Here is a 16,119-nt window from a genome sequence, read left to right on the forward strand (position 1 = left end):
TGTTTTTTTAGAGGCTCAGAAATATTTGGGAAAGTCTCGAAGCCTCCACCCTGGAGATGCAGTGGTTTGATCAGATCGTGAGCCATGTCTCTTATTCTCCGTACTTTCCTTGTTTTCATTCATTTCATTCATCCACAGATTTTTTTCCAGAGCTGTGCCGACTCGTTAAAATGTTTTTCTGGGATGTTTGTTCTTGAGTGTAACGGTGGTTTGCACCGTTTCACAAACCCTCTGTATTTCCTGTATTCATGAAGGCATCTCAAAGATGCTCATCTTGATTGATTGATTTAAAGATCTGAGGCTGTGCACATTTACAGATTTACCAGCTAGTATATTTCTCTGTTTATGAGAAACAGAAACTTGAGCTTAACAAAACTTAATCAGCCCAGATTTGCTCATTATAGTGTAAATTTAGACTTCTTACTGCTGAAATGTAATAGCTGGAGTTTGACATGTAATTTGTCTCAGAGCCACCGAGGGGCGACAGAGGACGTTTTTTGAAAGGGAAGGAGGATGATGACCTTTGGAGATTCAGCTCCTCACTGCAACATGAATCCAGATTTTTATCACAAATGGAAACTTAAACAAATCGAACAGAGCTGCCTTCTCATCCGGACTGTGGCTGAATCTGTGGGAAGCGTTATAAAATCCGGGTATTAGGACAAGCCACAGTTTGTGTCCTGTGGTAGCCAAGACCTCCTGGGGGATCATATAAAGCAGTTAATTTAAATGTTTTACATAAAAACAGTTCCTGGTAAAAAGGGTATTTTTTTTAAGATCACAGCAAGTTGACTGACTTGATTGACAAAATATCCTGTGTCATTTTTATTCAAATATAACAACAAGAAAAAAATGTTGAAGCGATGCATATTTATCTTCAGACATCTTATGCTGTTCATCATCTGTTTTCAAATGAGGTCGTCGTTGTCAGAATGCTCTTCTCTTCGCTGGAACGAAGGAGCAGAGCATCTCTAAGCCCAGATCTTGTCAAACATGAAGCAGATGCGCTGCAGCAGCAGAAGACCACACTGGGAGCTAAAAACTGGAAAAACATTTTCTGCTCCGAGGAGCCGATTTCTGCTCCAACATTTGGATGTTTGGGCGAAAATTTGGTGTAAACAACATGAAACCATCGTTCAAAACGCTACGTCCAGATGAACAGAATCAACTTTTGGGAATTTACTTACTTGGCTGTATCAAGACATCATAATATTTAATTATTAATGTTGTCAAATGCTTTTGTTACGTCCCTCTGCCGCCCCTAATCTCCTCAATGTTTTCAGCTGGTGCTAATTGGCCACACCTAGTCAGGCACACCTGAGGCAAGCTTCCAGAGAGCTCACTTGTCTTTGCCTTGGTGGCTCCAGTCATTTTAGCCAACCTGCTATTCCATTTTAAGAAAAAACCTCTTCCTACTAACACTCTGGTATTCATCTTTTTTTTTATTTATTTTTTTTATGTTGTGGCTTTTGAGCCGGGTTGTAACACTTTTAATGCAATTCAATTTTAATTATACAGCGCCAAATCACAATGACAGTGGCCTCAAGGCGCTTTATTTTGTAAGGTGGACACTACAATAATACATACAGAGAAAAACCCAACAATCATATGACCCCCTATGAGCAGCACTTTGGCAACAGTGGGAAGGAAAAACTCACTTTTAACAGGAAGAAACCTCCAGCAGAACCAGGCTCAGGGAGGGGCGGGGCCATCTGCTGCAACCGGTTGGGGTGAGAGAAGGAAGACAGGATGAAAGACATGCTGTGGAAGAGAGACAGAGATTAACAACAGATATGATTCAATGCAGAGAGGTCTGTTAATACATGTTGAGTGAGAAAGATGACTGAAGAAGAAAAACTCAATGCATCATGGGAATCCCCCGGCAGCCTACGTCTATTGCAGCATAACTAAGGGAGGATTCAGGGTCACCTGGTCCAGCCCTAACTATATGCTTTAGCGAAAAGGAAAGTTTGAAGCCTAATCTTGAAAGTAGAGATAGTGTCTGTCTCCTGAATCCAAACTGGAAGCTGGTTCCACAGAAGAGGGGCCTGAAAACTGAAGGCTCTGCCTCCCATTCTACTTTTAAATACTCTAGGAACAACAAGTAGGCCTGCAGAGTGAGAGCGAAGTGCTCTAATAGGGTGATATGGTACTACAAGGTCATTAAGATAAGATGGGGCCTGATTATTTAAGACCTTGTATGTGAGGAGCAGGATTTTGAATTCTGGATTTAACAGGAAGCCAATACAGGAGAAATCTGCTCTCTCTTTCTAGTCCCTGTCAGGACTCTTGCTGCAGCATTTTGGATCAGCTGAAGGCTTTTCAGGGAGTTTTTAGGACTTCCTGATAATAATGAATTACAGTCGTCCGGCCTGGAAGGAATAAATGCATGAACTAGTTTTTCAGCGTCACTCTGAGACAGGATATTTCTAACTTTAGAGATGTTGCACAAATGGAAGAAAGCAGTCTTACATATGTGTTTAATATGTGCATTGAAGGACATGTCCTGGTCAAAAATGACTCCAAGGTTCCTCACAGTGTTACTGGAGGCCAAGGTAATGCCATCCAGAGTAAGAATCTGCTTAGATACCATATTTCTAAGATTTTGATTAAAAGTTGCAACACCTTCCCAGGAAAGCCTCTCCCACCTCCTTTGTTCTTTGAAACCACAGAAAAGTTACAGTTTATGTTTATCAGGATTGGTGATGAGCTGGGCCTCTTCCACGTGTGGAGGCGTATAGTTCCTATAGTTCCTGGCAAAGTTTAGTCAAATTCCCTTACATAATGCCAGAGTTACTAATGAGAAAATGTCACCCATCAGGGTTTCATTCAAGCATTGGGCTGTGTTGAAAATAAGAAGTGAGACAAAGAGAATGAGACAGCACTGAACTTAAACTACAAAGTCCTGACTACAAAAAGCTAATCTGAGGTCCTGGAAGAGACGACCAGTGGAAAAAGAATCCAAGGTGGTAATTTTTTATTTCAAAAAAGGAAGAAATCATGAATCAACCTGCTTTGGTGACATCAGATACACTGAAGAAGAGATGACAGTCTTGTAGGATGGACACAAACCGCTGCTCTTTGCTGCCCTCCTGGCTGATTGTTCTCTAGTTTTGCTTTTTATCAGCGTCCTTGTCACGACTGCAGGTGAAAAAGTGAAGATTATGGCACGAACAGGGTGATAATCTCATCTCTTCTCCTTTCATAGAGGATACTCCAGTCTGTCCTCCGCTAAAGGAGGAAATAAAAGATAATAAAAGAAATTTAATTTGTAGTTCTAAATAAACTCTAAATGCATTTAGGACGTTTTTTACTCACTTTAAGTCTCTTCCACGATGTTATTTCTCTCTCCAACAACGTAGGTTACAATTATATTAGCATGACCAATTATGCAAATTAGGCGATGACGTCATTTAGCGACTTTTATGACAGCCAATAGCAATTTTCCTTACTGAGGAGTTGGCAACACTGGTCGTTTCTATGGTATATCGTTTATATCGCTCTCCCCTACTTCAGGGTCGTGCCAGTTTGTTAGAATCCTTCCTCAGAAAAACTGACTGCTCGTGTCCAGCCTGTCACTTGCTGACGGTTCCTTTCTCCTCGGGTTTCAGAGTTCTTTCACAACACTGAATTTTTGTCACAGCTACTTCACAGAGTTTAAGTATTGGTCAGGGCCTTTCAGAGGCCAACAGGCTGAGGCTGTTTCTCTGAAACGCAAGTGTCCACAGAAAAACATCCTGGGTCAGAAGCTCCAACCTGCCTCTGGCTCTGGTTCGTTTGGAATTGCACTGAATTTCTGACATAATTATTGGTAGTGATAGATGTTGTTACTGTTTTCATGACCACGGTGTACCCATCTTCTGATGGCTGCTTCCAGCAGGATATTTGCTCACCTTTGGCCTCCTGACAAGTGGTCACCACATGTTTTACCCTGAACGGCTTTACTCACCTTTCGCTTGCCAAGTGAATATGTAACTGTGTAACTGTGGCGCCTGCTTCAAGCAGGATCAGCTCAGATCAAACTGCTTTCTGGGTGTTCATTGCAGTCTTGTGAAAAGCTGTTAAAACCTTTTTTTTTTCGTGGTTAAAATGGATTTTTAACTGTTTCTTTTATTGTCTTTTTATTTATTAGGCACCTGATTCTCTTACCTTTGGTACGTGCAGGAGCAGGAGATTCACACCAGAAATGTGCAGCTGATAAATCTGCAGCATCTGTGTGACGCTATCATGTCAATGTGGATCACAATCAATGTTTCCAGCACCTTGGAAAAAGTGGCTGGTGAGTGCATGTTACATTATACCCAGCTAGAAGTACACAACGTGTTAAAAAATAAAATAAAGTGTAACGCAGGCCCGCAGTGATCTTCTAGAAAAAGTTTTTATACGATTCCTACAGAAACTTTTCCTCTAAACAGAGCCGTTAGAGGTTCCTCAGAGAACCCTCTCTTAAGTTCAGAGCAGATATTTGATTAAACTCAGCTTCAAGTTGTTTCCTGTAGCGTCTCCTCAGTATTTTAACCTCATCAATCAGTAAGTTACAGATGTCACAGTCCTGCTCACGTAGCCTGAGGATAAACGGTGCTTTGAAATAAAAATTGCATCACGTTCAAGTTGAGGCCTCTCTCACCTCGTTTTTACCTGAAACTACAGCACAGTTGCGGTTAAAGGGACTTAATAAGAAGTTAGAAGCTTAGTGCTGAAGAACGAGACTGGGGTGACGATGGATCCTGTTAACTTGGATCTGCTGCAGAAACTGGATGGACTACAAATACTAATCGTAGGTCCTTCACCTCCTGTTCTTCTCGTGAACCACCAGTGGAAAATACGAGTCCATTTCACGTGTTTGTGAGAGGTGAAATGGACAGAGAAGCAACACCTTGTGGAATCTGTGCGAATGATTGTAGATGTGAAGAGAAAAGGGGGTCAAGCCGGTACCAGCAAGGTGTGCCTAATTAAGTGTCCAAGTATATCACATAGAACAGCCTGCCACTGAAGTTTCAAGTCAGAAGGTCGTGTCCTGAACAGCGTGATGGTCTCCTCTCATTTCCTCTCATGAAGGATGCTTCAGGGTCTTCCTCAGAAAACCCAGCTGTTGGTCTCCAGTCTGTCACTTTCTGACAGCTATGACGTCGTTCATTTCTCCTCAGGGTTTCACCAAGTTCTTTCACAACATCAGGTGTTTTTCACAGCAACCTCACACGGTTTCAAGTGTTAGTCAGAGCTGTTCAGACCACTAACAGGCGGCACCGTTTCTCTGAATCACAAGCATCCACAGGAAAACATGCTGGAGCTGCTCAGAAGCTCCAAGTTCAGCTTCAGAGCTTCTCACTCTGAAGTAAAATGAGAAAGCACTTATTTATCACCTGTTCGTGGTGGAGCTAATATTTTCCATCCAGCGTTTTTTTTTCTTTTACATAAAACAAACGAATGAACAAACAATCCGCTCCTCTCGATCCGCACGCAGCAGTGCACATCCCAGTTCCCGTTTATTTCCTGAGATTTTGATCTCAGCTTGTACAGTTTTAATGAATGAAAAGTTGGTTGGGACCAAAGCTGTTACATTTTTAACTTTGAGTTGGGTTTAGTTGCAGTTACATTCCAGAGTGTTTCTTTTCTTTTCAGTTTACTTTTAGCGTTTTAGTATTTTTATTATTAGTGGCAGGGGCAGATGCAAGACGTTCAGGACAGATAAAGTACAAATATAACATTTGCAGCCTGGCAGTGTTGGAATGAAACATAATGTCCCGGAGGTGTTCTGTTAGATTTATGTCATGCAAGCGTGGGGGTGAGTCGGTGGTGTCAGTTCCTTCAAACTCCAGGAACTGCCTGCGCACTCCTGCCACATGATGAAATTTCTGAAGTGTTTCTTACAAGTTTACCCTTCCCTCTCCTCAGATGTATTTATTCACCTTCTGTGCCTCTAAACTTTTATTGGGGCTCTGCAGCCCCCTGGTGGTCTGTTGAGTTACTGCAGGAACACTACCTTTGAGACCCCTTCCAAAGGATCTACTGCCAGCATTACAATGCCAGATGCCACAGGACACCCCCAGAGGTCCTATGTCTGTGCCACAGCATACCTGGAAAATGCCCCACACCTCCCCCACAGTGTAACTGAGCCACCAGATACCCTCACTGTAAAAGTCAGATCTGTCAAAGGGGCCCAGAGGCCAGTACATAGGAGTGGACCCAAGCAAAGACACCAAACAGAAACAGTGATTTACAAGTTTATAATAAACACAAAGATAGCAATGAAGGCACTCAAACAGAGGGCGAGTGTAGTTAGACTTGGGAGGAAGGAGTGAATACCAGGAGGTGAGAGGAATATTGATCTCGGGGGCTCACTGGTGGAGGTAGAGGTCATGAAGCCTTGGGGAGGAGAACTAAATGAGTGTCTGAAAGGTGAGTGGGTGAATGAGGTGCCAGCCTTATCTTCCTGATGATCCACAGGCGGGGGAAAATGGTATGTAGTTTTGAATCCGAGGATTAGACTGCAGAGACGTGAGGAGAATCTTGCCAATATGACCAGCGTCCAGGTAATTAAGCTGCAGGTGAGCAAAGCGGTGGTGCAAAGCATAAGCGAGAGCACAAGAAGCGCTGAGGCCTAGTTATCACCATGAGGGAGCTGACTGACTGGTGGAGAAATGATGGCAGTGCTGGTCTCCTAAAGTGCCTCAGTGATGTCAGGTGAGTAAGGTAAGGTGAGGAACTGAGAAGGCTGACACAGGTAAACACCGGCAGGCAGCGGAGAAACACCAGAAGCTCACTCGGATCCTAACAGGCTGAGGGTTTTCCGTTAAATTGTCACCTGTCCACATGTGAAAACGTGTGCTAAAAACAAGCCGACGCTCAAGCGTCAGGCTGTAAATCTGACACTGTCAAAGCTAAAATGCTAATGTTGAGGCTTCAAAATGCAGAGACAGCAATAGTGGCTACATCGATATTTAAGGTCGAGTCTGCAGATACAGATACTGTCCTGTGTGTCTCCACTCTCCCCCTCTGCACATGTCTGAACCATCTCAGCCTCAAGAACTTTGACTACAGATGCCACCACCTTACAGTCTCCTATCACTTTCAGACCGCACACTCTGCATAAGATATACTACACCTGGGTGCACCTTCTTCCTCTCTTATACCACTCATAGTCCTTAGATTTAGATCTCCTCCACCACCCTTTCTTCTCTCTCACTGCCTTCTAACATGACTTCCCCCTTTCCTCTTCCTTTGTTTTGGGCTAACAGTAGCACAGTTTTCCAATGAAAATGAATGCCTAATTCTAACCCTCCTAAACTTAACCTAATTGTAACCCTGACATTAAACCACTTTTTGAGCCTCAAAATGCATTTTATCCCCATAAATGACTGTTGGTCATCTACTAAAGGTTGGTCATCATGTCCTAACCAGTGAGAAACATTTGCTCAAAATAATTATTTTCTAAAAGCAGTTATCTTTTTAATATTAAAAACGTAGGTCACTAATTCAGTTTTCCATACTTGTGTTTATAGTGAGTGAATTATATTGATGGGATGTGGTTCGGTCATGCAGGAGAACTTCAAGCCTTTGCACTAGTTTCTCCTCCCTGAAGCTTTTTCCAGCTGCAGGTTTGGTGCTGACAGCTTCAGGTTAAGCCACAGATCACTCAATCTTCACGAGAAATGTGGCGTCTGGGATGTGAATTAATCTGAGAGACTCCTCCAGGAACACGGTTACATGGTTAAAATGATGCGAGACACAGAGGGTAAATAGAAGAGGGAGAAAAAGCGACGGGGAAGGAAGAGAAGAGGTGAGAAAGATATGAAGGGAAGAAAGGAGTTAAAAAGAAGGAGAAGTGAAAGAGAGGGGGAGGATAAGAGGAAAGGAAGGAAGGAGGAAAGGAGAGAGGGCACAGGGGGAGAAGAGCGAGGGGACAAGGAGGAAAGTCAGAGAGAGAGGGAGGTAGAGATGGAGAGGGGAGGAATGGCAATCGGGGGGCGTGGTATTTGTCGTGACGTCACACAGAGCGGCAGCTTCTCCTTTTAAAGCCGCTGGTCCCTGACGGACTGACAGACTTTAAATACCGACTCCGCCGGGATCTCTGACAGCTCTGCGCAGCGGGACGCACTCTCCTCGGTCCGGACGCGCTCTTCCTCCTCGGATGGAGCTGCTGCTGCAATTCCTCCACAGTCTGCGTCGCCGCCGGGACTGAAGTCGTGAGCAGCTCCGGTTCTTTTTTCTTTTTTGATTATTTTTTAGGGGAATAATAGGACTGTTCTCGGTTCCGCCGTCCTCTCTGTCTTCCAGCAGGCCGCCGTCTCCTCCGTGACTCTCTGTTCCCATGCGATTCTTCAGACTCACATTCAAGTGTTTCGTGGATTGTTTTTGAGGTCGCTGTCCGATCGTCGGTGTAATTCCCTTTCTTTTATTTCTATTCTTATTTTATTTTTCAAATTAAACCGCTGTAATTCGAGAACCCCCCCCCCCCCCCCCCCATTTTTTTAAACAATAGACTTTCTGGATTTGTGACCTCCTTTTTAAAAAAAAATAAAAATAAAATAAAAACATTATTAAATCATCTGAAAAAGAGTTGGCGTCATAAATAAAAGACCACAGTCTGGATCCTCGGCGGCACAGAGGAAGAATCACGTTTCTTCTGGTTGTGAGTGAGGAAGAGTGAGAGGGGCCGAGGATAAAGGTCCTGACCCGCTGTCTCTGAGTGACTGTTGGTCTGTAACTGGCAGCTGGCTGGTTTAGTGGGAGTCTGAGAGGAGGTGAACACGAGGTGTGGAAAACTGAGACTGTGAGACTAAAAGGAGAAGAATAACTCAGTCTTTAAAGAGACAAAACCTTCAAAATAACAGCACGCTGAGGGGGACTGGTGTTTTACTGGTTTATGTGGTACCTGACTGGTTGCTTGGACTTGAGTTTTGGGGACTTCTAAAAATACAAAAAGCCAAATTAAAGGGAAAACACCACCCAGCCTTTGCTGACTGGTATCTGAGTGCTTTTTGGACTGAGAAACTGACTTTAAGGATTATAATCTGCAGGAATTAAAACACTCTAAAGTGGGAATCACAGCTGATTATTCCTTCTGGTATCTAACTGGTGTCTGGGTTTAGGAGTGATTTAAAAAGACTGAAATCTGAAGAAAATAAAGGGATTCTAAGTGGGAACCATTGCTGACTATTCCTACTGGTCTGACTGCTAGCCTGAGTGGGAACTGTGGGGAAACACCTGAACAGAAATAAGAGATATTGCAGACAAAACCTGCAGGAATTAAAGGGGATACAGAGGCTGAATATTTGGAGCACTTCCTGACTGGTTCCCATTCTGTGAATGATGGAGAAGCAGGCTCTTCCAGCCTCCTCCTGCTCTCTGGTTCTCCTGGAGGAGACCAAAAAGAGCCCCATAACTCTCTCTAATGGGGGCGGTGGCAGTGGTTATGCCCCTGCGGCCGCTAATGGCAGCCTCGTCCCGCTGACAGTGGCGGGGACAGGCGTCGCTGGTGGAGTGGTGGGCACTGCTTGTGTTGGACAGGACAAAAAAGGTGGTGTGGTCAACGGAGCGGGGCCTGGTTACCAGGAGCGGGAAACCTGGACGCGACAGATGGACTTCATCATGTCCTGCGTGGGCTTTGCTGTAGGACTCGGAAACGTGTGGCGGTTCCCCTACCTGTGCTACAAGAACGGAGGAGGTGAGATGCACCACACACACACACCTGTACGGGGCATGTGCACATCCTCACTTTACCTAATGGTTTCTGCAAGATTGCTGTGAGACAACCAGTGAGACAGACACTTTTTTACTGGTATCCACAAGCACAGATTCTTAGATTTGTGCTTGTGGATACAAACTGTCCAGTTTTCGTGCTCTTGGATGTGAACGGGAATGCTTATTTTAATTTTATAAGCAGATCTTTTCCACAGCTTCACGTTTGTGTACATGGGTGTGAAGATTTTCCACTTTTAAAAGTTCACATTCGAAGGCTGGACACCACCAGACATTTTTTAGGGATTAAAACACACATGCTGCATGTTTGAAGCTGTACAAAGAAGATAAATAATAGCTTAAGAGAAAAATGAAAGCTTTAAAGTCTTTTCACTTTAGAAATGAGGTGGGCCAGCATTATCCCACTCCCCAAAATGACTCCTCCTCTGTGTTTGTGCTGATGTCAGAGAACATCCAGAATTTTATCCTCCTCACAGGTCAGTGTAGGTTTCAGTTCACCTTCAGGTGAGTCCAGGACAGAACAGGAAGTTCAGTCTAACTGTGGCGTGGCGCTGGAGCTGAAAAACATCAAAAATAAACTTTTCCTTTCCGAACTTTTCCTTATGTCAGTCAAACCAGCTGTTTGAATCTCAGATTATTTTACTGAATAATTAAATTTGTAGCTGATGGGGGAGGAGCTAAAATACCAGGGGGCGTGGTTTGCTGTAGAGAGGCTTGGACTCGGTTTCTCAGTGACATAATTGGCTGCATGTGTTTGGATGGTGGCAGCAACATGTGTGTTATTGATCAGAGTGACAGCAGCAGGTTCAGCCGATCAGCTTCCAGCACAGTAACGTGTGTGTGTGTGTGTGTGTGTGTGTGTGTGTGTGTGTGTGTGTGTGTGTGTGAGAAAAGAACCACAGCAGGCATAGAGGGAGATACTGTTACTGCACGTGATGCCTTTTACCATATATAATACAACTGTGTGTGTGTGTGTGTGTGAGTGTGAGTGTCTCGAGTTAACTGACTTTTATTGAGCCTGATGCTCCTGCACGCTGCTGCAGGGTACATTGTAAACGTGAGGCTGGGCATGGACGCCTGCGTGCACGTTGTCACCTTCTCTCCAGTTTGAAGAGACTCAGTGAAATGTAGGAAAGCAAGACTTATATTCAAAGGAACTTTATTTCAAAAGAAAGGAATTAGCGTCACAGGAGAAATGATTCAAAAACATGGATAAACCCAGGAATCTCCAAGCCTCACATCCAGTGGTGGTTACAGTTACACATCTGCACTGGTATTTAAATACCAGGACTGTCTGTCGATAATCTTAAAAGAAATCTAGTTGCTTTGAGCTCAGGCGCTTTAAAATTCAGCAAATCCTCAAATTTTAGACGCATTAATCAATAATCTAAACGTATATCAATAAAGTCACAAAAACGTTTGTAAAGCTTCGTTTTCTGTTTTGTTTGATCATAGATTTATAAATTGATTACTTTATTTTTAAGTCACTCCAAACTGAATTCTTTTGGGCTCGTTGGACACTTACAGATGTGGTTTTAGGCGTTTTTCTCCCAGTTTAATTAAAAACTATTTAATTCAAATGAAGGTTTTTTGGGAGTAGAGGAGGTGTCAGCAGGTGGATTCATCACCTCTGTTTGTTCTGTCAAAGCTGAACTTTAGCAGCAGAGAAAGAAAGGAGAAAAAAGTTGGATCCTTTCACCTGCAAAGGTCTCGTTCACACAGTCGACCAGTCTGAGCTGGACGGAGAGGAGGAGAGACGGGAAAGGTCTGAATGTTCGCAGAGAGGAGGAGGAAGAGGAGGAGGTCAGGCTTAAATCACAGAGAGCGAAGAGAAGAAGTTCAGCTCTCACATTGCAGACCGTCGTCATGTGACTCTGTAAAGGTCACCTGCTTCACATCTGAAACCAAAGTTAAAGGATCATTCTGGCGCTTTTTCAGCCTTGTCAGCAGCCTCAGTTATTGCCTTCGTCTTTGAGAGACGACTGTGTGTTAACAACTGTTTAATGGAAACCACAGGGTTCAACAGAAGACTGTAAAAGCTGTGTAATGATTAAAAACACCAGGTAGAACATCTCAGAGCTGATTAGGTTAATTAGTAACATGATTGTTAATGAAAAAAAGCATTCCAGAGACACTCTAAGCAGGACCTGTTAGGTTTTTATTTCCAGCTCATTTTAACATTTTAACTGCTAGAGTAGCTTTGTGTGACTCACTGCTCAAAATCATCCTTCTTTGCCTTATACTGGTCCTTGTCAACCTCCCTGGTTTAGCTCCTCTCCCTTTTAGGCTAACTTTCTTTCTTCTGACTTTTGCAATCAGGAAACGAGAGAAAATGGCAAACAATAGCTTAAAAAGGGAATGTGCGAGTCTAAGAAGACTGTCAAAAAGGCCACGAAACCAAATGTTGTTCAGCAAGTCAGCAGAGAAAGATAAATTACATTCATTTGTCCTAAGAAAACACAAAAAGCCAAACCTGTCACCTCCATAGATGGTTTATTTTGTAGGATGCATTAAAATTTCAGATGACGTCTCCACATTTAGTTTTTTTGACTCTGTGTGTAAACCTGGTGACTTTGTGCACCTTCAGCTGATTATTGTAACTTGCATGCAAATCACGGTGTAGCATTTCATATCAGAACACGAGGTAAACGCACTGCACACACGCTCCATCGCGTTTGGTCTGAACACATCATTCCTGTGTTTAGTCGCTGACTCTGATTTAAGATGTGCAATCAGCACTTTATGCACACGTTGCACCTCTGAGACGTCCCCATCAGGCGGACATGTGATCAGTGTTGAAGCCGAATCTTGAAAACTGTAAAGACCTGATTTTCCTAAAGGTTGTTTTCTCCACAAGAAGGGAGGGGCCATGCAATCACTTCTGTCTGCTCGTTTGTTCGTTCACAGTCTAACATCCACAGTTTTCAAGATATCACGGTTAAATTTTCTATGAGCTATCAATAACAGCTCGAGCAGATTTAATTTGGGTGTAAATCTGGTCAAGGCCAACATAAAACTTTATATTACCCATAATGTTTTATGGATCATCTTCAAACTTCACAAGACCTCGGGAGGCGATTTTGCAAACATCCCACACTGCATGAACAGACAATAAAATGTCAAGTTTTTACAGTTTATAGAAGGATTTTAGCCAATTCTGCTTCAATCAAATAGGTAATAATAATAAAATAAAGTTTCATGGTTCACATGAATTAGGAAACAGCTTTAGTTTCTATTGGATCATCTCGACACTTTAAATCAATACATCAGCCATTGATCGGCATAAACGCTTTCTTTGATCGGATTATTTTTTTAATCCTTGTAGTGTCCTCGGGATTCCCATACACTTGTTTGCCATACACCTGGGGTCATTTTTGACCCGAGGACACACAAGGGTATACACCATTATAAGACACAAAAAGATTAACGTGCTACACTAGATTTCCATTTTACCGATGCTGACATCGGCCCTCGCCATTCACGCTCTCTTAGTGCTCTTGTGTCGTTTCTGTAAACCGGACGGTCTTGTAATGTTATTGCATATTCACGATCAATCAGCCGAATCGCTCATTGTTGTAACTTGTCTATGGGAAAATGCGCACATGCAGTATTTTGTGTTAGTGCGTGACACTCCCTGCAAACATGTGCAGCTCTCCTTTTTTTGTTTAAAATATTTGTTGCTGTTTATTCCTCCTGTTAATCTTTAACAGTATCTGGTTAAATTATTCATTCAGCTTTACAGTCTGGTCTGTAGCTGTTTTATCAATTTTTCCGCTTTATTCTTTTAAAGCTGTTCTGAGGAAGAAGGTTAAATATTCATAACTGATCTCGTCTCGATTTGCTGTTGCGTAGACTAAGCTGTAGACTAAGGCCAGGTTTTTGTAGCTACAGTATCCGGACGACCCATAAACGTGTCACATGCAGACAAACGCAAAGTTCCTGTTTCAAAAAGAGGTCGGCTAAAAAGACACTCGCTGATGTGCAGAACCTGCAGAATCGCTCATCCAGGAAGCTAACACACACGTTATGAATTAAATATTCCCAAATATCTTTGTGAGATACGTGTTTAATTTTTATATCAGACAGACAAAATTTTATAAAACAATTGTTCGGCCAGCCTTTGGTTTTTTTTAAAAACACTGCTTCAAGATCTTGTTGTTGAGGGTTGAGGTTAGCTAGAGTTAGGTCAGTTTAAGATGACTGAAGGTGAAATGAGGTGAATCTTGGATGTTAAGAGACTTGGCAAAGCATTAAATAGAATTTCTAGTACAGATAACGGTCACATGAGAAACTTTTAGCAAAAATGAGAAAACTCCTCATCCGAACGACCTCAAATATGGTAGTGAGCTCACCCTCGTCCCCAGAGAGAAACCTGCCTAGTTTAAAGTGGATCAGATGAACGGTCATCGAGTTAGACAAAAAGGGACAAATGGCAGTTTCCTCCATTATCAGTAAGGGAAAGTTTCTATATGTTAAATAAAAATGTTTTACAGGCTACTTTCTACTTTTATCTGAGTAAATGTTGTGTTTTACATCCTTCCTTTCACTCCTTTGTGTCCTTCCCTCATTCCCTCTGTCCTCTATCCTTTTCTGTCCTTTCTGTCTTCGTTGTCCAATAAATCCAAGTCACTTAGATTTATTATCCTGCAGAGCGTGTTCATGCTGCAGTCACCCTACCAAGGACACACACACACACACACACACACACACACACACTATCATTCTCTGCTTCAGTGATTATAAAATGACCTGCAGCTCAGTTTCATCTTCACAGATCAGTTCTGTCCTTCAGATCGCTCGTCCGTCTGTGTGCGCCTCTTCTGTCTTTGAGAGGACCGGCTGTAGTTTAAAATATTCTCAGCGAGGACATTTTGTCCAAGCTGTTGTTTGTGAACGTTTGTGTGCATGAGAAGTGGATCATTTCAAGGTTCAGTTTGGTGATGAATATTATGAATTCCCTTTCTCTAATTCTTTCTGTAGAATTGAAAGGGTTAAGAAGAGGGTACCGGGATCCTTGAGGGCATTCTCCGAGTGCCTAAAGACTTACCAAAGGTCAGTGAAAATGTGCCAAGGGTCCTTGAAGGTGTTCCAGGGTACCATTGGGATCTTTCAAAGAATGACTTCTAGCTTCCACAGATCATTGAGGAGGATGCTGCGGATGTTATACGAGACATTTCAGTGTTTTAATTTTAGAAGGACATTGAGTTGAAGGCAGAAGACCTGGAAAGGTCAGTGAAAATGTTGCAGGAGTTCTTGATGGTTTTCTAAGGGTGCTGTTGATTTGAGACTCCATAAGTCCTAGAAATTCTCCCAGGGTTCAACCAAAGGCCTCCAATGGTGCTGCTGTGGTTTTTGGTGGTCCTGGGAGCATTTGCAAGGTTGGTTGAGATTATACTAGAACCTAAGAAAGATTTTTCTGGAACATTTAGGTTTTCCAAGGGTCCTGCAAAATGCAATTATTTGCTAATCATTTAAACTCTGTATATCTGATAAATAAACAACATATCAAATGCTGGAAAAGACCCTGGAATAATAAACAAACTGCATAATTAAGCTTGTTTGGAAACAGGGAGGTCAGCTGTTTATTTGACCATTCTCCAGTTACTGCAGTATTGATCTGCTCTGTAGTCAAGCAGTCTGATTGATCTGATCAGAAGTGATTGTTCCTGCTCTGCTTCATGTCTCCATGGGAACGTTTTTTTTGGTGAGGTGTCAGGGTCGGAAGTCAACGTTGGATACAGATTTTGTGTGCGGGTGTGTTTCCCTGCCAAATGTGACATCATCATCCCTCTCACCACGTGGACCTGAGATTAACAGGAGTGGCCTGTAATCTTTTAATCCTGTTGACAGAGCTTGCTCCTCCTCCTCTCCTCTCCTCTCCTCTCCTCTCCTGGATTCAGGAGACAGACACTATCTCTACTTTTAAGATTAGACTTCAAACTTTCCTTTTTGCTAAAGCATATAGTTAGGGCTGGACCAGGTGACCCTGAGTCCTCCCTTAGTTATGCTGCTATAGGTGTAGGCTGCTGGGGGATTCCCATGATGCACTGGGTGTTTCTTCTTCAGTCTCTGTGTGTTTATACATTTATACACCTCTCTGTATTTAATCAATAGTTATTATGAATAATCTCTGGCTCTCTTCCACAATGTGTCCTTTGTCTCACCCCCACGGCAGATGACCGCCCCTCCCTCGTTCTGCCGGAGGTTTCTTCCTGTTAAAAGGGAGTTCTTCCTTCCTACTGTCACTAAGTGCTTGCTCATAGGGTGTCATATGATTGTTGATGATTTCTCCGTGCTATTGTAGAGTCTTTACAACTAAGCTTGATTAAGCTTTATAAACAAAACTGTATTGAATAGAATAGTTAAAATGTTCATGTTCACTTTTGAAGTGGTTGCAGATGGAGGGACTTTTAGGAT

At 42.8% G+C, this 16,119-nt stretch overlaps 1 protein-coding gene across 2 annotated transcripts in view; it reads left to right on the forward strand.

Annotated features, from left to right (window-relative positions):
- Positions 1–8,027: 8,027 nt before the first annotated feature.
- Positions 8,028–16,119, forward strand: part of slc6a8 (solute carrier family 6 member 8) — a 42,663-nt gene continuing 34,571 nt past the window's right edge. The window contains exon 1 of one of the 2 annotated variants that reach the window (XM_080898712.1): positions 8,028–9,667. In XM_080898712.1, the coding sequence (XP_080754838.1) occupies positions 9,310–9,667 (358 nt within the window). In that variant the 5' untranslated portion in view covers positions 8,028–9,309. Of the gene's footprint in view, positions 9,668–14,686; positions 14,755–16,119 lie in introns of those variants that run through there. The other variant, XM_080898713.1, reaches the window with a different exon arrangement.

Source organism: Rhamphochromis sp. 'chilingali' (genome assembly GCF_963969265.1).
Source record: "Rhamphochromis sp. 'chilingali' genome assembly, chromosome: 12".
Lineage (NCBI taxonomy): Eukaryota > Metazoa > Chordata > Actinopteri > Cichliformes > Cichlidae > Rhamphochromis > Rhamphochromis sp. 'chilingali'.